Here is a 21,572-nt window from a genome sequence, read left to right on the forward strand (position 1 = left end):
GCTTTTCTTAGGTTCCAGTGTGTGCATTTACCAGTGGTTTTTATATTTACTGGATTCTGTTCTTGAAAAGTCTGGGTTTTTTACTGTCACAACTAAAATTTTCATCTCCCACCATAAAACCCCATATTATTTAGCTGCTTACCAGTGCCTTGAATGTAGTTTCTTCATTGCTGGGAAATGTTTAGACCAGGAATTTAAATAATAGAAATTTGGGGGCTGTACATTTTTGTCCCTCTTCCTTTTGTCACTGTGATGCACTGAATATCCTTGAGGATGTGTTTTGATACCAGTTGAGCCAGTGTAACTCCCAGTGAAAGCTCCTGAGTGAAGGATGAGAGGCCCAGTCTTGCTCAGCACTTTGATAGCAGCCTGAGATGTGTGCAGCAGGGCCACAGCTCCCTGAGGGGAGCTCAGTTAATTGTCCTAACATTTGGTGGGGTTTTGTGTAAGGCATTGACTGGGTGCTGTATATTTGCATTTGTCTCTGTTTACTGTCACATGAGCAAAGCACCTCTTCAGAGCAGGAGCTGAAACTATTTTTTCCATCTCATAGCCAGAACTAAAGGCCCGACCTTTCCATTATTTGTGAAAAAGTATCGTGTGCTGGAAGTAACCAGGAGCGCCCTGTCTGACTGTTACATGTCCCAAGAATTACTGGCAGGTGTGTGTCTTTTGGAGAAAGACACTGCTGCTCTCAGTTCCCTTTCAGGGCCTGGCCTTCAGCAATAACTGCTTTAAACCAAGACAGTCCTTTAATGTAAAGGGTTTCCTTTTTTATTGAAGTCTTTTGGGAAGTTCCTCCATGTGGAAGCGCCTCTCCTCTGAAGACACTGACAGGCCTGGGGCTGTTCAGCCTGAGAAGGCTCTGGGGGGACCATAGAACCCCTCCTGGTGTTGGGAGGGGGCTTATAGGAAAGCAGGAGAGGGACTTATGGCAAAGGCATGCGGTGACAGGACAGGGAGAATGGCTTTAAACTGAGAGCAGGTTTAGGGTAGATGTTAGGGAGAAATTGTTTCCTGCAGTGAAGCACTGGCACAGGTTGCCCAGAGCAGTTGTGGATGCCCCATCCCTGGAAGTGTTCAAGGCCAGGTTGGATCAAAGGAGCAGCCTGGTCTGGTGGGAGGGGTCTTGTCCATGGCAGGGGGTTGGAACTGGGTGATCACTGCAGTCCCTCAAGGGTCCCTTCCAGCCCAAACCATTCTGTGGTGCTATGAAACAAGTTGATGTTTTGAGTGTGTCAGCTTTGTTGTCTTGGTGTGCAGACCCAAATCCTATTGTCAGCCTTGGCTTGAATAGAGTTTGTTTTGATTAGAATTTCTTGTGATCCAAGTTCAGAAGTTCACTTTCTATTCTCTTCCTGCTTGCTTAAACTCATATGGGTGCTGATGTAGGAGCATCTTGTACAAGGTGAAGTTGGATACTGTTCAGTAGACGGATCTTAGCTGAGCTTAGTCCCAGCACCAAGTTTTGAAATTAAAAAGAAGAGAGTCCTGAAAGAACTGAAGTGTGTTTCGGGACCATTCCCCTTTTTTTTGTTACTTGAATTTGAGGGCAAAGAGATTTGTATGTATACATGGATGTTCTCAGTGTTCCAGAAACTTATGTTGCCAATTGACTTAATTTCAGGTGTATGATGTGGAACAATCACCAAAGAATGTTACTTGAAGTAACCTGTTTTTCCATAAGAATAGTTTTAGTTTGTAACCATTACAGTTACTCAAATTCTGCCTTGTTTTGAACCATTAAGACATCTATTGCTTTGAACTAATGTTGGAACCTGATGCAGTTGACTAAGTGTCATAAACGTTCACTTCTTTAGGAGACGGAATTTAAAGGGTATTTATTTGTCTTTATTGTATTAAAGGGTATTTATTTTACTTTGATAACATATGCTATGTGAGATAACATTTTCTCATTGCTGCTTATCAGGTATTTTTTTAAATGTTGAAAGTTAGATACTTCTTGCTCTACTGACTAGTAGCTTAATGGCAGGTTTGGCATCAATCATTGAATGCATTTCACTTTCAGTGCATGTCAGTGTCAATGAGGGAAATGCTGCGACCTCCAGTTCTCTGTTCTGATTATGTAAATAATTTCCTCCTTCCTAAAAGATACAAGGCTCAGGGAGGAAAGAAAATGGAAAATTTGTGGGGGTGTGTATATATTGTAACTCCTGAATTAGGTCAGTGTTACAGATTTGTTGGGGGAGGTATTTCTAGTTGAGAAGTCGTTCTGGTTGAAATAAAGGAATAGGGTGGAAGTCTAGAATTTTTAAGCTATAATCACATCATAATCCTTGTGATGAGTCAGTACTTATTAAGGTTTTAAGAAGGCAGTTCCTGGAATCCTGTATGAAACAAATCAGTGATACCTTTCAACCCCCAATTTGTATTGCTGCTGTTAAGCCTTTTTGCAGTCCAGCACTTGTGATGAAGCACATCTGTGAGCTCCTGTTTCATGGGAACATCATTCTGTAAATAAATTGCTGTGTGCTTGTTAGAAAGCTCTGTTGTTACATGTTCAGCAGACTCTTACTCTGGCATTCATTGTTACCACATGGTAAAGTAGATTTTGTGACATATGTCCTCACTTGTGGATAACCAGAGTACTTTTGTTAAAGAAAAATAGGTCTGTCCTACTGGATAGGGCTTAGGTAGTGTTCATGAATAATAAAATGTATTTTGAGGTCTGCCTCTGTCATCTGGCACCTTGCATTTGCTTTTTCCTGAGACTGTGTATTATAAGTAGGTAATTCAGGGAAAAGGGCAGTATGTGTGGGGGTATTTCAGTTACTTTTGAAGAGGAGACTTTGAGAAATTCAAATGAAGGCCGTTCTAGAAGTATTAGAAAATTGTGTTTGTTCCTTTATCATTGTATGCTAAGGTGCCATCCTTTGTGTTTGCTGTGACGTTACCATGTAACAGAGTATTGTGTTCCTATTTACTTCTTGCTTACCACTTTTCCAGGAACTCACATCTGATTTTTTTCCCTGACTTTTGAAAAGGTGCTTGATTTCTCCCCAAAACAAAATTAACCTCTTCTCCCACATAAGCATGAGATTGCAGACTGTGGTGAGGTTCAAGTGTGCAGCTGTCCTGGATACTTGAGCCTGGGAGCAGAGGCCCCTCCTGGAGAACAGTGCCTGGTATCCTCTGTGTGAGCTCTTGGAATGCTGTTCACACTGGGTGGTGCCTTCTGAATGGGGACCATGCAGAGTCAAAAAATCTATAGTTGTCTTTTTCTGGGACTACTGAAAATCCAAGGAGTCAGGTGGAGCAAAAATTGGCTTTCACTTACAATTTAGTGGTGGATCAGGGTGACATAAGGAGTTGGGAAACATGTCAAATAGGAATTTCCTCAGTTGGCACCAAAAGCAAGTGTCAGTGGGATTCATTTGACTCAGTCTTCATAGCCTGATACATTGCTTGATTAGCAGTGGAGGAGTGAGTTTGTTACTTAACAGGGTTCTGTCTCCATCTTGACCTTGTGTTAAAACATCCATTCAAAGCTTTGGGTAAAGGTGGTGATTTTTTTTTTTTTTTTTTAGTGTGGCTTGTACCTGGTACAGGCCAACCCTGGCTGTATGGATAGACTGGGACATGAGGTGCTGGGAGGCAATGCTGCAGAAAGGGACCTGGGAGTCCTGGTCATGGAGAGTTGAATGTGGGTCAGCAGTGCCCTGGCAGCCAGGAGGGACATCCCTTGTCTGGGTGGGCATCAGGCCCAGCATGGCCAGCTGGGCAAGGGAGGGGATTGTCCCCTCTGCTCTGGTGCACAACGATGTAAGGAAGACCTGAAGTTCTTGGGAGTGTCCAAAGGAGGCCATGAGGATGGGGAAGGGTCTGGAGCTGTGTGAGGAGCAGCTGAGGGCACTTGGTTCTGTTCAGCCTGGAGGAGACTGAGGGCAGACCTCACTGCAGCTACAACTTCCCTGTGAGGGGAAGAGCAGGGACAGGCACTGATCTCTGCCCTGTGGTGACCTTGATAGGACCTGAGGGAAGGCCTGAAGTTGTGTCAGGGGAGGTTTAGGTCAGATATTAGAAAAAGGTTCTTCCCCCAGAGGGTGGCTGGGCACTGAACAGGCTCCCCAGGACAGTGGTCACAGCACCAACTTGACAGAGCTCAAGAAACATTTGGTCAATATTCTCAGGTGTGTGATGTGACTCCTGGGGATGGTTCTGTGCAGTGCCAGGAGTGGGACTGTATGATCCTTGTGGGGCCTTCCCAGCTCAGCATATTCTCTTGATTCTGAGATAGTGTGCTGAATCCAAAATCAGAAATAGTAGAAATGAAATGTATATAAAAACTACCATAAAGTATCCATTAGAATTCAGCTGGCTGCAGGCAGTTTGAATTGTTCTGTTGGGCTGTCTGTACACTTAAAACCAATATGTCACTGCATCAGTTTGCATTTGTTTATAAATTAACAAATTAATTATAAATAAGTATAAAGGCTATTCTTGAGCCGAGCCAAACTGTGCCTTGGTGTGTTGTAACTCTAAAAAATTGAAATTGTATAGTCTGAATTAAAGAAGTGATGGGAATTTGAAGTTTCATGGTTAATTAGTTCTAGAGAGATGAAAACAGTGGTGTGTTCTCCATGGACATGCAGTTTGATGTTTTCTCTGAAACATAAATGGTAAACGAGTGGCTGAAAACAGGACTGGTAAACCACTAATCTGCCACTGCCTTCTAATACTGTTTAAATTGCATGAATTAGATTATGATTGCATTTACAAAAGTATGTTTGTAGATTTCTGTAATTAAAAAGAAAATACCTGAACAAGGATATCCCTGCAATTGAGAACATGCAGATACTACAAGAAGCAGTCAGATGATTTATTGGAGATGGAGTGTTTTTAGTTAGCTGCAGCATAACTTGAAGTTACTGTTGTGGGTCTTGAGGACATCACACAAATTTGGAGGGAGAAGTGATGAACTCGCTTAGGAAGTTGGCCTTGTCTGATGCACATGACTAAGACAAGTGAAATTCTGTGGAAGCCCTGAAATATATCTTCCTGGGAATGTAATTTAAGTAATATACGCGGAGAATCATGATTAGACTCTTAAGCAAACAATCCCTAAATAAGAGGAAGAAAAATATGGATTAGTCCTCGATGTAAATGTTTTGTATTTATTAGTATCTACAAAATTCATAATATTTTCTTTAGATTTGGTTTCATTCTATGAATTTGCAAGATTTTGAGTAAATTGGCTGTTTCAGTAGTAGCTTTCTTGTATCTCCTAGTTAAGTTGTGCTACTTGCCTTGAGCAGAATGGAATTTACAAGAATGCTTTGCCCACATCCTTCAGCTAAGCACAGAGGCAAAATCTGAGGGGAAATTCACACTAATGTCAGTCTGTCTGACAGGAGAGCTACAGTTTGTCCTGGTTCCCTGGCTAGCATAGGAGGAGTACTCTCTGGCCTTGCAGTACACCATTTCAGATAATTAAAGAAACTGAAAAATAATCAGTTTTTGTACACATGATGGGGTTTTGTTGTTGTTTCCTTTAGTACTCTGAACCAGCTCACTTCATGATAATTCAGCCCAAAGCATTAGGATAGGGAAGAGAAGAAATCAAGCGGCTTGTCTGTGGCATCAGCTACTGTGGAACCACAGCTGCTGGTGAACATTTGTGCCTGCAGTTTAAGCCAGTGTGGACCAGGATTGCTGCTGAAATGAGCTTGTTTACCCTTTTCCTGCTGCTTTCCTTGCCCCTTGTGCCAGCACAAGTGTTTGATGAGGCCCCTCTGTGACCCAGCCCTGTTAAGGAAGAATGGTGGTGATTAAAGAAGGTTTATTGTGGTGCTGGTGGGCTTTGGGCTGCGGAAGGGTGCAGTGTGAGTTGGCAGCAGTTTGGTTTCACTGGTTTGTGTGAGTACCTCAAAACCTGCATCAGGTAGTGCAGGGGAACTGACTGCATTGAACTGCAGTAGACTGCAGTGTGTGTGTTTGTTGTATATAAGTGTCAGGAAACTTACTCTTGCTGATACTTTCTTCATAGTGATCTTTATAAACATCAGTAGAAAACAATTAAATACTCAGGAGGGCATTTTTTAAAAAGTATGGATTAAATACCAAATACATTCATTTTAGAAATTGCATTTCAACAATCAGTTTCTTCCTAAAGTGAGTTTTGAGTTGGAAATGCATTTGTTCTGGACTTTCTAGGCTTACTAAGCCTTATGAATATGAATTATGAAAGCTGGAGATGGATTACAATGGACTGTTTTGAAACAATACAATTTTATTCAAAAGTGAACATTATTGTAGTGACATTATTAGGGATCCCTAAGTTTGTTGGTGCTGTTAATATTGAAGAATGGGCAGAGGAGTTAGAGTGTATTCAGTCAATTTTTATTGTATATGTAATGCCTTGCAAGTTCACACAATGTAAGAAAAGATTTTAAAGTGTCTTGGAGAAAGATAACAGCACTGGAACTTAACTTGAGATGAGACATCATTATAAAACACTTAGGAATGTGCATAGTGTTACAACAGAAATTTCACTCCAGTTGTTAACTTGAGGTTTTGGAGGTTGGATCAGGAGCTCAGCACTGCCAAATGCATTTTGCTGGAAGCTCATACAACTCTTTGTATCACCTTACTTGGCTTTTTAACTTTCTGAGAGCTGTTTTTGTTTTATATGGTGCTTGGAAGTCTGAGTTGCTCTGGGAAAATACATTTCAGCTTCCGTGGTTATACAATGCCTGGTGGGATAGAGTGGAATTGCTGTTATAACTTAATGCAACTCTTTTTGTCTGTGTGTAACACAGTGAAGTAGCAACACAGTGAATATGGAGCTGTTGGTACTACCATTGCAAGTTCAACAAATCTGATGTCACCATTTTCTTCATTCAATCTGCTAAACCACTTGTTGGGGATGTGATGGGTTTGGTAGTGGGGCTGAAAGGCCAGTGGCCCAGGCTTTCATAGGCACATGCTGGATAAAGGGAATACAGGACAAATTCCCTGGGTTAATACTGATGTGCTAAGAGGAGTTTGGCTGCAGGGTCTCTATTAGTCTCAGCTGAGGTAGAATCAATCTCTTAACTCCCTCTGATATTTGCAGTTAGACAGTGTCAGGAGGAAGGTATTGGAGAAGATTAAAAATTTGACTCTTTAAACTCTTAATCAGGTCATTTCTACATAGACCTTGAGCAGCCCCATGAATTCAGATCTACTGTAGGAATTCAGCCACAAAAGTCAGAGTAAACAGCTGCACACATTTACTCTGAACAGAGTAAACAGCCACACATTTGGAATGTGTGTCAATTTCTCAATGGTATAAAGGTGATTCTATGTGTAATTTTTACTTAAAACTTTAAAATATTGTTAAATATTTCAAATGTGACTTTGTCAATTGTATTCAATAAAAAGAAATACTAAGTCTAAAACAGAAGACTTTCTATAGCAGTGTATTTGTTTCTGTAATGTTCTTTTACAGGTGTGGATTTTCATGTTTCCATGCATGTATTAATACAGGATATTGTCTTTCTTTTACTCCCTCCAGGTTATGCAATGGTCTCTGCAAGATGGCATGTTCTTGAGTTGGAGCTTTTTAAGGCAAGCATATGCTGGTACTTCAACTTTACTAAGTGGACTATAATTTCTTCTCTCACATCAACTACATAAGCAGACAAAATTGCAAAGATCTGCCCTGTGTCGAGTATGACAGCCACGACTCGTGGCTCTCCGGTAGGAGGGAATGATAGCCAGGGCCAGGCTCCTGATGGACAGTCCCAGCCTCCCCTCCAGCAGAATCAGGTATGGTATTAATAATCAATTCATCTTAAAATAAAGGAATTTGTTCTTTAGAAATAGCATTCCTGAATTATTTGAATTTATTTCTGGAAATCTCTAGTTGAGTTAGACATTGTTGTGTGCGTGTCTGGAAGTACAACAATATTTTGAGGGATGAAGGCAGTGGTATTGGCAGAGTAAATATGGTTAGAGAGCATGTCATTGCAAAAGATGCTCCCTTTTCAGGCAGTGGCATAATTCTTTCAAGCATACCTGTTTTGGATGAGAAGTCTTCTTGAATTAATTCCAGAAGCTTCCTCAGAACCACATTGTAGAACCTGCCAGTGATTGGTAAAACCACACTACATGTGAGAGTTTGGTTTCTGCTCAGTTCTGCAGAAGCACTTTCTGGATAAAGCAGCTTACTCAAGTATCAGCCCTTGCAGAGCAGCTGCATCCGGGTCTCTGTTCATTGTCCTTGACTTCCTGAACAGCTTCTCATGTTCCTTGCTTTCAGAAGAAAAGCAAAAGTTTTCATCTATTACATCACAGTGTAATGATTCATTTCTGTTGGGGAAGAAATTACCAGAGAAGATGCTTTTAAACAATATCACGTAAAGCCAAAACCATTTAAGCAAAGAACCACAAAGTGAAGAGGCTTTGTTATTTAATACAGTATGAAGATGGTGTTTTTTTGAATACCATAAGGTTTAGTGATTGCTCCTTCCTAAAAGTGAATTGTACTTTGATATGTGGGGTGGGCTGGCCCTGTACTGCCAAGGAAGTCTCCACTGTTACTGACTCCCTCTGCCTCAGTGGGATGGGGAAGAGAATTGGAAGGAAAAAGTGAGAAACTATTTGGGCTGAGATGAATGGGGTTTAATAAATGAAAGGGGGTAGGGGGAAACAAGTGATGCAAGTGCCATCACTCACTGCCAGCTGATGGATGCCCAACCAGTCCCCAAGCAACAGCTGCCTTGGAAAAAAACCTCCTTTGTTTTATTGCCAAGTGTGACGCTCTGTGGCATGGAGTATCTTTTGGGTCATTTCAGGTCACTTCTCCTGTCTGTGTCCCCTCCCAGCTTCTTGCCCTGCTAACTGCTGGGGGCAAAGTGAGAATCACAGGGTGGGTAAGGTTCAAAGGGACAACTGGTGATCACCTAATCCAGGCTCCCTGCCTCAAGCAGGGTTCCCTAGACCACCTTACTGGGAATTGTGACCCGACAATGTATCTTCAGAAAAGGAGGCTCCACAACCTCTCAGGACAGTATTTAGTATTTAGACAGTCAATTCCATTACTTAGTCAGCCTCACTGTTAAGTTTTTCCTCATGTTCAGGTGAAACTTCTGTGTTTCAGTCTCTGCCCTTGTCCTTGCCTCTTGTCCTATTGCTGGGCATCACTGAGCAGAGCTCTGACACCTTTCTGCAGATATTGACGTGGTCCCCTCTAAGCCATCTCCAGGTTAAATAGGCCCAGTCCCCTCAGCCTTTCCTCAGTGAGATTCTTCCGTTCCTTCATCATCTTTGTCACTCTTTGCTGGACCCTCCCCAGGAGCTCCATGTCACTCCTGTCCTGAGGAGCCCAGAACTGGACACAGCACTCCAGGTGATCCTCAGCAGGGCTGAGCAGAGGGGCAGGATCCCCTCCCTGACCTGCTGGCAGTGCTCTCCCTGATGCACCCCAGGATCCCACTGACCCTCTTGGCCACAGGGACACGGTGCTGGCTCAGGGGCAGGTCATTGTCCACCAGGACCCCCAGGTCCCTCTCCCCAGAGCTGCTTCCCAGCAGGTCAGTCCCAGCCTGTCCTGGTGCCTGGGGTTGTTCTTCCCTAGTGCAGGACCCTGCATTTGCCTTTGCTGGATTTCAGGAGGTTCTGTGCCCATCTCTCCACCTTGCTGAGGTCCTTCCCGAGGGCTGCAGGTCTCTCTGGGGTATTGGCCCCTCCTCCCAGCCTTGTGTTACCAGAGAACTCACTGAGGAGGCATCTGCCCTCACCCAGGTCATTGATGAATAGGTTAAACAGTTCTGGGCCAAGTATTGAACCTTGGGGGCCACCACTGGTGACAGGCCTCCAACTGGGCCCTGTGCCACTGATTATCAACCTCTGGGGTCTGCCAGTTCTCTGTCCACCTCGCTGTCCTCTCACCCTGTCCTTGCTTCTTGAGTTTGTTAATGGGGGTGCTGTGAGAGACAGTGTCAGAGCCTTGCTGAAGTTGAGACAGACAACATCCCCTGCTCTCCCGTCATCCATCCAGGAAGTTGTTTCATTGTAGAAAGCAATCAGGGTGGTCAAGTATGATTTACCTTTAGTGAATCTGTGCTGACCTCTCCTGATCATCTTCTTGTCTTCCATGTGGATAGAGGTGGCCTCCAGAGTGAACTGTTGTCACCTTTCCAGGGCTTGAAGTGAGGCTGACTGGCCAGTAGTTCCCTGGATCCTCCATCTTGCCCTTATTGAAGGCTGGGGTGACATTTCTTTCTTCCAGCCCTCACACACCTCTCCTGCCTCACTGTGGTTCCAGCAGTTCTCTCAGCACTTGCAGGTGCATCCCATCAGGGCCCACGGACCTGTGGACATGAAGTTTAATTACATGGTCTCTACCCAGTCTTCTCAACCGAAAGAAACTTCCTTCCTCTAGACCTCCTCCCCAGTCTCCTGACTGAGGCAGCAACAGGACCATATTTTCCCATGTATTTATTTTGGTTGTGATGTGTTTGAAGAAGCCCTTGTTGTTACTCTTGACATCCTTAGCCAGGTTTAATTCCAGCTGAGCCTTGGCTTTCCTCTTTGCATTTTTTCATACTCTGACAAGATCCCAGGTGGCCTTTTCTGCTTCTACCTCATGGTATCTCCTGCCTGTGTCTGAGTTCTGACAGGAGTTATCAAAGAGAAAAACAGGCCTTGGATCTGTGTCAGCACTGTTCACCAACAGACAAAACACTGGTGTGTTCCCAGTGCTGTTTTGGTCACACATCCAAAACCCAGCACCCTACAGGCTGCTGTGAAGAAAATAACACTCCCTGCCCACCAGATGTGGTGCAGCAGGTGAAAAATGTTCTTGAGGTTTTTTTGTCTTCCTAACTGTTGCTCTTATTGTCAGTTCATACTATTTCTATGTATGAATAATAAGCGACATCTGCAAAATGTGTTGTGTTTTGCATGGCCTATCAAAGTGGATTTAACAGTCGTGTTCTTCGAGGTTGATTAGTAGATGGTTATAGTAATGAGTCATTTATTTTTAGCAAACTCTTTAAGAAAGTGTTTTTCATGATTGTTTTCCTCTGCGCTTTTGTTGAAAACTATCTACTTAAAGTAATCAACTTTTCTGGACAAGATTTGTAAAAACTGGAGCTTCAGTGTATTTATTTCTCCTCCTGGAAAAATGATCTGCTGAAAGTAGAAGCTGTTACCACAAAAATCCCACTGTCCTCACTGGGAAAGTAGCTTGATTTTTAAACTGCCAAGATAGAAAAAATATAGCACATTTTATGCTCTGTTTCTTGTTAATAAATCTAAAATCAAAATATTTTGTATTGATATGTCCTTGAGATGATTATTTGGAATACATTATGACAGAAAACTGCCAAAACAAGTGCAGGTTGCACTTCAAGTATTTTTCATCCCTATTTTAGACTTCTTCGCCTGATTCTTCCAATGAGAACTCCCCAGCTACCCCGCCTGATGAGCAGGGCCAAGCTGATGCTCCACCCCAGCTTGAAGATGAGGAGCCTGCATTTCCACACACAGACCTGGCAAAGTTGGATGACATGATCAACAGGTATTTTCAAGCTTTTTGGTCAAGGTGTAGGTGATTTGTGCAAACACCTCGATAGTGGAATCGGAATTTTTGTATCTTTGTTTCACTGGATTTCTTGAAATTTTTTTTTTTTTTTTGTTGGGTTCAAGTTGTAAAGAGAAAGAAGCTCAAAGCAGAATGCTTTGGTTAGTGTAATACTTGTCAAGGCATTTAAAAATCTATGTACTGAGCCTATATTTAAAAGCATTACAATGGGGCAAGAATTCTTGATTTCTCAGAAGCACAATTGAACTTGGGTTTGTTTGTTTTTGAATATAGGCCTCGATGGGTTGTTCCTGTATTGCCGAAGGGGGAATTAGAAGTTCTTCTAGAAGCTGCTATTGACCTAAGTAAAAAAGGTAACTGAAAGACGTTTGATTATTGGACTGGTGTGCAAACATTCTTCTTTTGAATCCCTGGTGAAGGCTTAAAAATTGTTAATAAATTCTGTTACAACCCTAGTCTTGAAGATTGTGTCAGAGTGCTATGCAAAATCTTCACAAATGAGAACTTTAAAAAAGCCATTAATGTAGTTGGAAATAGGTGCCTTAGCACGAGTAGGGAAGTTGAATAAGCTCAGAGACGTAAAAATCCTGTCATTCCTGTCATACCTGTTTTCTGTATTCACTTTGATATCAAACCTAGTGAGTTTGGTCTTTATAGCAGATGCTAAAACTCAAAGAATTCTAGTTGTTTTTATTTTTTGATAAGTTTCTAGTCTAGCTTTCAAATGTCTTGCCATAAATTTTTGTTCAGGTTTGGCACATGCATACTTTTAAGAGTGAGTGGCAGAGAGAAGTTAGCATTTTAAACAGCATGGCTTAGACTAATAGTCCTACCAGTGGTTGCTGGTGTCTGGCTTGGGAGTAAGGGGGTTCCATATCGGGACAGTGTATGTGTTTGTTAAATTTGGTCAGATTGACAGGTTTGCTATGTGTTCTGGAAAGTTCTGTCCTCCTGGGAGGTTGCTTGTGTTTGAGTAATAGCAAGAGTCACAGCAAAATAATTTTTTAGGATATCTACACTTAACCAGCTGTTTGTGTTTCGAATATAGTGCCATACATACAAAGTGCCTGCTCTTTCTTCTGCATAGGTGCTGGCCCAGGACAACTTAATTTTCATGTTAATAAATGTTATTCTCTGGCAGCTTTATGGCTAAAAAGTTGATTGTGGTTATGATATTCTGGGTTGTCTTGATTGTTAAGTCTTTGTTGCTTTGGAGCACTCTGTGGAGGAACAAAAGTTAGCGTGCGTCCTTGTGATCCAGCACAGGATAATGACATATTGCTGCCAACACTGATTTATCAGCTATAGTTGTGTTGGACTTGGTGGCTTTGTGTGTAGCTGGGTCTGGCAGGAATCCTCCAGCAAGTGTAGGATGTTCAAGGGATCACATCTGTTCTGAAGGAAAGGAAATGCCAGCTTTTCAAGAGAAAGTGCAGCCACCTTTGTGTCTGTGTAGTTGGAACAGTGCAGTGAAAAGAAATTATCTTCTTGTGATTTGTGAGAGAGGAGATGTATGTTCTGCCAGCTGTTAAGTCATCTTAAAAAAAACCAAAAAAAACAAAAAAACAACCCAAAACCTAAAAGCTGTCAATGCAGTGAAGTAATAAGAGCACAATGAGATTTCAAGCTACTCCTGACATCAATGTACTTCCCCAAAGCATCAAGCTTAGTTGAAAGTTCCCCAAAAGAAAAGCTTATTTTTCCTCTTGAAATTGTGCAAAACAGTGGAAACATATTCATATGCTTTTGCAGTTTGATTTTTGTTAAGTTGCTGGTGTGCAATTCTAAGAAGCACTTCTCTGTTGCTACTTAATTATGTTTCCCCTTCCCCTCTAAATGAATTCCTATGTGTGTACACAAGGATTATTGGATGAGGAGAAAACAAGGAAAACTCTTAGAAGTAGTTTTTTACTGTGTTATCTTTACATCTACATCCTAGATTTTTGGAGGGTTTTTTGCTACCGGAAGTTAGATGATGGCTAACGTGGTTCCTCTTAAACAACTTCCAGTTCCCAAGGAATATGATAGGGTGTGACTTGGTGGACACTGTTGTGGTAGCTCAGAGCTTGGCAGACACTGTTTGAGAGTGCGGTATGTATAGAGAAGCAATATAAATGATTCTGTATATTTCTTAATGGATTAAACTGCTCCATTATCTCTGTAACATCTAAAATTGGACTCCTTGCTGCCTCTCTATGGGAATTTTTCATATTCTGACAAGATCTGTTTCCAGAAGGAGGAAATGAAAGGACAGATTGAAAAATAACCAGCTTTTGAATTACATAAACTCTGTATTTCTGACTGTATCTTACTTTAATTGAGAAACAACAAAACCTAGGAAGACCCCACTGGATATTTTTGTCAAGCACCATTTTTTTGTGGTTAGGGCTCTTTAAGAGCTTTTATTCCTAACGCAGCCAATGGCCATCAGCATTCTGGGGTGACTGCAGCACAGCTACTTCTTTGTGACCCTGGCTATAAAATAAGAGTGATATTTGCAGCATCTTGAAATCTTTTCAGGAGCTACAATTGAAAAGGGCATAACTGAACTAAGTGAAAGTACATATATGAATGAAATGTCAGCATTAGCACCTTCAAGTGAAAGGTGCAAATTTGACAGAGTAGTGTGAATTCTGTTAGACTGTGACTTGCATTATTCCTGGCAGATGCACCCATTTATGGAAAATTCTCTTTTTATGTGTAGGCATCGATCTATTATTCTTTGTTAAGCAATGAGCCATGAAACTATCAACAGATAGTCTGGAGTTGCTAATAGAAGAAAAAACTATTTGAAAAATAGCACTTAATAGCTAGACTGATGCTTATCTTCACAATAAATCTGGAATATGTACAGAGTATTTTCAATAATGAGATTTGCTCCAGAAATAAATGTCCTAGTGAATTGGAAACTATAAATTTAAAAGCTGAAAAATGGTTTATTTTAAGGTTTTTGTTTTTTATAGGCAAGAATATTCTCCATTCTTTCTTTCAAAAGGATTTTATTGCTGCTAACGTTTACACTCAGTTTTTAACATGCTGCCAGAACTTTCCAATGCGACACACACAAGCAAGATGCAAGGCAACTTCTGGAATTTATAACTTACTTAAACTGAAATGAGATTTCACTACACAGTATAAACCTGAAGACTTGATCCCAAATCTGTGTTTTTGATGAATTGCACGGAATGGGGAAGAGAGGGAGGCCCTAGTGAAAAAAAAAAATGGAATCTGTGTGTGCATGGGCATATGAGCATCCAAAAGTTAGGCTCCCCCAGGAAAGGGAGTTGTTACCAGCACTAAAAACTGTCTCCATCTCTCTCAAGAGGATTCATCTGCATTTCTGTGGGACCACTACTGAGTTCCTTACTGAAGCTGTATCTTCTGCATTTCCTTGAAATGCTTATTTTTACCCCTCTTCACTCACTGGTTTTGTTGTTAGCAAGTAGATAAGAGAGAGCATAAAGAAGAATGGAAGATAAAGATAGTACTGTTATTTTTGCTAGTATATCTATCGAAGTATGTTGTAAACATGGGGAAAAAAACAACCTAGATACATGTTTTTAAAAACAATTTAAAAATTATGTAAAGGTGTGTAATTTTTTGTGGTGGCTTTACTAAAACATTAATTTATGGAGTTTTTTGTCCATTTAAGCTTACGTAAGTTTGTTTTCATCCAAGACTTGTTTAAAATCAATTCTGAAACTTTAAACACCAAACCTTTGAAGTCCAAATGTTGTGATTTAACCCCAGGCAGCAACTAAGCACCACATAGCCACTCTCTCACTGCCCCTCCACTGCGGTGGGGGAGAGAATCAGAAAGGCAAAAGTTAAAAAAATTCATGGGTTGGGATAAAGACAGTTTAACAGGTAGAACAAAAGCCTTGTGTGCCAGCAAAGCAAACCAAGGAATTAATGCACCAGTTCCCATGGTTGGGCAGGTGTTCAGCCATCCCCAGGACAGCAGGGCTCCATCATGTGTAACAGTGGCCTGGGGAGACAAGACAAACAGCATCACTTCTAACATCTCCCCCTTCCTTCTTCCTCAGCTCTGGAGGCTGATCACGACACCATATGGTCTGGGATATCCCTGTGGGCCTTTAGGCTCAGCTGTCCTGGCTCTATCCCCTCCCAGATCCTTGTGCACCCCCAGCTTACTTCCTGGCAGGGTGCTGTGAGAAGCAGGAAAACCTCGCATGTGAAAGCGCTGCTGGGCAGTAAAGAAAACATCCCTGTGTTACCAACACTGTTTCCAGCCCAGATCAAAACACAGCCCTGTATAAACTACTGAGCACTTATCAACACCAGCACACCAAATCTCTGCTTTCAGCCTTTAAAATGTTCGTGTGACAACTAATGAAATTCCACATCTAATAGTTTGTTATTCTTTCTTATTTTAAATAGGCCTTGATGTCAAAAGTGAAGCATGCCAGCGATTTTTTCGAGATGGGTTAACAATATCCTTCACAAAAATCCTTACAGACGAGGCAGTGAGCGGCTGGAAGTTTGAGATTCATGTGAGTTTTTAAAGTTGTATTTCTGAAGAGCATGGTAATTTAAATAAGGAAGGAGACTACCATTGTGATTAGGGGGAGACTGTAAAACCTGGATCTAATCTTTGAAACTCAGTAGTGAGTTGTGAGAAAATTCTTACACGCATGAATCTGGACAGGCAATGGGGAGTCATCTTTCTGTCAGTGTTTCATTTTATTGCCTCCAGTGTTTTGGAAGGAAATAAAACATGAGAGATGATTTGGAGAGGACTGGAACCGGGTATGTTCTGCGTTATAGTTCATATTCATTGTCCCCTGCCACATTCTTACTTGTTCTTTTTTTTTTATAAACAGAGATGTATTATTAACAACACTCATCGACTAGTGGAACTCTGTGTGGCCAAGCTGTCCCAAGATTGGTTTCCCCTTCTTGAACTTCTTGCCATGGCCTTAAATCCTCACTGCAAATTCCACCTATACAATGGTACTCGTCCCTCAGAAACTGTTCCTGCAGGAGTCCAGCTCGCTGAAGATGAACTTTATGCCCGTCCTCCTGACCCACGATCACCAAAGGTATGAGAGCCTTTCCAGACCTGTGCATTTGATTCTGTGCAGTGTTACCTAATGACACAGCAACTGTAGGGAAGTGTTTTTAGGGTGGGGGGCAAAAGCCCTCTTCATTCTCTCTGTCACTAAGATGTTTTGCTGCTTATGACTCCTGATTTAATGTCCATTTCCCCTTTTAACTCTTCCTATCTTTGTCCACAATCAAACTGTGTCACGTGTTTCTGTGGTAGGCTGGCACAACTCTGCTGGAATGCCATTCCTACTGTGTTAGTTGGCTTATTTGCCAGTTGACGGATTTACCTTCTCACTTACCATGAAATTTTGTAGCTGACACATTACGAGGAGATTATGCGATAAAACTGAAATTTTCTCTCCTTCCTTACAGTTTCAAATGGTGAAAGAAATGTTTTTAATTGGACATGAGATACTACTGTCAGTGTGGGTTTTTTGGTGGCTTTGGTTTGATTAGGTTTTGTTTTGGGGGGATATTGAAGGTTTGGGCTTTTTGTTTGTTTGGGTTGTTTGTTTTTGTAGTTGTGGTTTCTTGGAGTTTTGTTTTTGTTGTTCTATTTTTTTAACTGGAAGTGAAGATTAGCAATCCATTCTGGTTCTTGAGTCTGAAGTTTTCAGAATGATCTCCAAATGGCATTGATAAGACTTTAGGAGTTAACTGAATTTTTAATCTATATCTATCTATCTATCTATGTATCTATCTATGTATCTATCTATCTATCTATCTATTAAATATTCTTGGGGGGGTTGGGTTTTAAAATTTTGTTTAGTAGAACTGCTGACTGTTGACTTGAAAGAACCAAGGATAAAAACCTCCAGTGTCCTTGGACTTCCCTTGCATTTCTAGTTGTGTTTAGAAGAATGTTACTTTACATTCTTAATGTTTTTATATGTGTCATTATCACATCCAGGACAAAGAAAAAATACCAGAAGTGTCAGACTTTCTGTAGCAATTTAGCAGCCAAAGCTGGACCTAAATTATAGTCAATTTTATTCCTATATATTTAATAAATTTCTTTGAGTAACTCATATACAGCATCTGCTCTTTGACATGATAACAGAAGAGATCTTGTTCTCTTTTTTTGAGCATTTCCTTAAAACTGAATATGTAAACTGTTGTGTAAAGACCTTTTTAAAGCAAATTTTGTTATTAACAGATGCTTGAAAGTATTTCTAGGTGGTACTTTGTGAATATCAGAAAATAACTGTTTGTTTTATTGCAGGGTTGGCTAGTAGATCTTATCAACAAGTTTGGCACATTAAATGGATTTCAGATCTTGCATGATCGATTCATGAGTGGATCAGCATTGAATGTTCAGATCATTGCAGCTCTCATCAAGTAAGGTTTTTTTCCTAAATAATGATTTATGCATTTGCAAAAGTTGGACTCAGTATAAAATGCTGTGTTAGCAGACAGCTTAGACTTTTATTGAAACGCTTCCTTTCATTTAATTTCTTTAGCTGGTTGTGTCTACCTTCACCATTTCATGTGCTTCTAAGTAGATATGAATTTCTTTAACTAATATGATATTGTGACACTTTCCTTTTTTTTTCTTTGTTTTTAGGCCATTTGGACAATGTTTTGAATTTTTAACATTACATACAGTGAAGAAATACTTCCTTCCAATTATAGAAATGGTTCCACAGTTTTTAGAAAATTTAACAGATGATGAACTGAAAAAAGAAGCAAAGAATGAAGCCAAAAATGATGCTCTGTCAATGATAATCAAATCTCTAAAGAACTTAGCTTCAAGAGTTCCAGGACAAGAAGAAACTGTAAAAAATTTAGAAATATTTAGGTTAAAAATGATTCTTAGGTAAGATGCTACTCCAAATATAATATGCCATTGGTGACTTTTTTTCCCACATTTCTTACATTAAATTTCTCTCACAGGTTGTTGCAAATTTCCTCTTTCAATGGTAAAATGAATGCACTAAATGAAGTTAACAAAGTAATATCCAGTGTGTCATACTACACTCATCGACATGGTAATCCTGAAGAGGAAGAGTGGCTCACAGCTGAAAGAATGGCAGTAAGTGCTCCTTTTCAGTGAAATTCATTGCCTAGATTTTGTTTCTCCTTTGTACTTCAGCTCTAGAAGTAGCTCTGTATTGTGGATCCAGCACACACTGTTTATTTTCATATATAGTGTTAGAAACATTAGGTATCATGGGATAGTAATAAAGCACTTTAATAGTAGCCATTCTGTGAAGAAATGCTGTATTTGTGTCAAAGCAGCTGTTGAGAATTACTTCTCAGTGCTGCTAAAAACATAGCACCAAAACAGATCCTTGAATAGTGTGGGTTTTATAGAGAGTTTTAAAAAACCCAGAGAAACCTAGATAAAACAAGTGTGATTCTTTTGAAATTTCAGTGCCACATTTTCTGGAATTTTAATGGTCATTTAAATAAGGATATAGTCTGGGTTTGGTGCTTCAATTTTTTTTGTTAGAGTTCTGTGTGACGACTCTGCTTCTCACATTTCTGTAGAAAATGTAGAAAATTTTCTGTAGAAAACAGAAAAATCTGGTTACCACACTTTTGTTTTAATCAATAGTTTTGTCTTTTGAATACTGTTGTTTGAATGTATGTATAGGGAAGTATGAAAATGAGCAATTATAAAACTAAAATAAGAACTCTTCTCTTAATCTTTGTGAAATCTAGTTGTGTTGAGTGGTTTTTACACTGTTCTGCCCCATCTTTCTGACTGGCCACCTGTTGTGAGGTTTGTAATCTACAAAAGGACATCTGACACGAAAGAATAACTGCAGTTTTGGCTTTTTAAAGCAAGAGGAGGAAATAGGTCTCTCTTTTACACATTTCCTACAGTTTGATGTCTCATACAAGACCTGTGTTTTTAACTGAAAACCTCTAGATTTCATTATTTCATGAGACCAGCTTGAATATTGTAAGTGTGATCAAGGACACTGTTGGAAATTACGATGCTGTGGATGTTTGTTTTCTCTTTGAGGGCTCAGAGCACATCCTGCTTTCCTTCACTTGGAACAAAAGGGTCTGACGGTGTCAGTGGCACCACTGAGAAAATTGCATCTCCTTAAATATGACTTGAATATTTGCCTCTCTTTCAATTAGAAACATTTCAAAAACCCTAAAAGTGACAGTATTTAAATAAGATTTTTTGTATTTCAGTCCTTGCTTAAGTCCCTTTTATGGGGTATGCTGTAGGTGTACCGGTAGAGTTAGAAGTGTCTTAATTTGGTTTTGATTCTGAATGGCTGTGAATTGGAAGATAAAAATTTTGTTCTGTGAATGGAAGAGTTAAGTCTTCCTCACCTTGGCTTCTTATGTTTGAAATTGAACATTTTTATGCTCTAAGTTCGTGATTTTAATATGCCTGGAAAAAAAATCCCGCTAAGATAACACAGTGAAGAGGATTCCAATAGTAATCCAGTAATATGTTGGATTATTTTAAAGGGTGATGTTTTTTGAGAGAGGAAATAAAAGATAAAAGCCTTCCTGTTGTGCTGCATCTTTTTTAATCTGTAACAGGTTGAATTTTTGTTTTGTAGTTTAAATATCACTGATGGCACCTGAATAATTTGAGATGGCACTACTTTCTTTTTATATTCAGGAATGGATCCAGCAGAACAACATTTTATCAATTGTATTAAGAGATAGTCTTCATCAACCTCAATATGTAGAGAAACTTGAGAAAATTCTCCGGTTTGTCATCAAAGAGAAAGCTCTCACTTTGCAAGATCTTGACAACATTTGGGCTGCACAGGTAAATAATTCAACTGCTTGTCTGCTGCTGCACAGGAGGCATCTCCTTGTGTGTCGTGTTGAGAAGAGAACCTGGGCTGCTTCTGCTCTGTATTAGACAAAACTAAAGAAAAAATTGACATGAAATGAGGTCTTGGAGCTTAAAATTGTCATCTCAAATGTCTCCAGTGGAAGGGGTCAGCTACACTTAGATGTAAACCTGAGGGAACAGTTCAGAACATGGTGCAGAGATGATCCTTTTTAAGTATTAAGGAACCTTCAGCACTGAGCAAAGACATGATACGTGATAGCTTAGTATTTTAAAATGCATGGAGAAATATGTGTTGCTAGTCTCTGAGTCCCCCACAATTGTGTAAGTTTTTCCTGAGCAGAGTGTGATTAGTAAGGCTTATAATAATGACTGTTCTAGAAGTTGTTTAACTGCAAGTTCTTTTCCTTGTGTTGCAATAATTATTTTGGAAAAATTACAAATTTTGCAGTGTTGAATTTTTTACTTATGTGACTGGGAAGGCTGGACTTCCTTAGCTGTGGGCTGCATGAGTTTAACACACAGACTAGGCAGCTGGAGAGACAGAATCATTGAGAATTACTGAGTATACAGAAAATTAAAAAAAAATAGGATAGAAACATAAATAATGGATAGTGAAACTCTGATTGTACAAATAAGTCCTCAGGCCTGTCTTTAAAGTGTGAGAAGACTAACTCTGGTTTCCAGGAGAGAGAGGGAAGGCTATACTGGTTTGGGCAGGGGCAGAGTTAAATTTCTGTGTAGTAGCTTCTGTAGTAACTCTGTTATCTCAATTCTGAGTTTTCTTACTTTCTCTCTCCTGACTCTCTTCCCCCATGGCCCTGTGGGATGGAGAGCTCAGTGAGCAGCTCTGTGGTGCTCAGTTGCCAGCTGGGTTGTACCTTGACAAGTTTGGTTATTTCGGTGACACAGTTTACATGTGTTCATGCTGTTCTGAGACTATAACAGTTTGGCCTAAGTGGAGGTATTTTCAGGTTACATTTAAAACATTTGGGACTGCAGGTGACGTAGGGGAGATCTCTGGTGCTGCAAGTAACTTTATCATGCCTAGGCTTCAATTCCAGCATGGCAGTAACTGCACAGGCTGAAACTCAATACAGTCTTTTCTTATTATCCCAAAGTCCTGTTAAGAAATTTTTATCATGGAGCAGAGCAATACACAGATTACTGGAATTAAGG

The 21,572-nt window shown here is 40.3% G+C and overlaps 1 protein-coding gene across 3 annotated transcripts in view; it reads left to right on the top strand.

Annotated features, from left to right (window-relative positions):
* USP9X (ubiquitin specific peptidase 9 X-linked) overlaps positions 1-21,572 on the top strand; it is a 98,359-nt gene that overhangs the window by 16,272 nt on the left and 60,515 nt on the right. For 2 of the 3 annotated variants that reach the window (XM_066177035.1, XM_066177037.1), the window contains exons 2-10: positions 7,517-7,770; positions 11,382-11,527; positions 11,825-11,904; positions 15,953-16,065; positions 16,396-16,614; positions 17,844-17,959; positions 18,186-18,437; positions 18,515-18,653; positions 20,214-20,366. In XM_066177035.1, the coding sequence (XP_066033132.1) occupies positions 7,675-7,770; positions 11,382-11,527; positions 11,825-11,904; positions 15,953-16,065; positions 16,396-16,614; positions 17,844-17,959; positions 18,186-18,437; positions 18,515-18,653; positions 20,214-20,366 (1,314 nt within the window). In that variant the 5' untranslated portion in view covers positions 7,517-7,674. Of the gene's footprint in view, positions 1-7,371; positions 7,771-11,381; positions 11,528-11,824; positions 11,905-15,952; positions 16,066-16,395; positions 16,615-17,843; positions 17,960-18,185; positions 18,438-18,514; positions 18,654-20,213; positions 20,367-21,572 lie in introns of those variants that run through there. The other variant, XM_066177036.1, reaches the window with a different exon arrangement.

This window comes from Chamaea fasciata, unplaced genomic scaffold, assembly GCF_029207755.1.
Source record: "Chamaea fasciata isolate MVZ Bird 193981 ecotype frontalis unplaced genomic scaffold, bChaFas1.0.hap1 SCAF_2, whole genome shotgun sequence".
In the NCBI taxonomy this organism is placed as follows: Eukaryota; Metazoa; Chordata; class Aves; order Passeriformes; family Sylviidae; genus Chamaea; species Chamaea fasciata.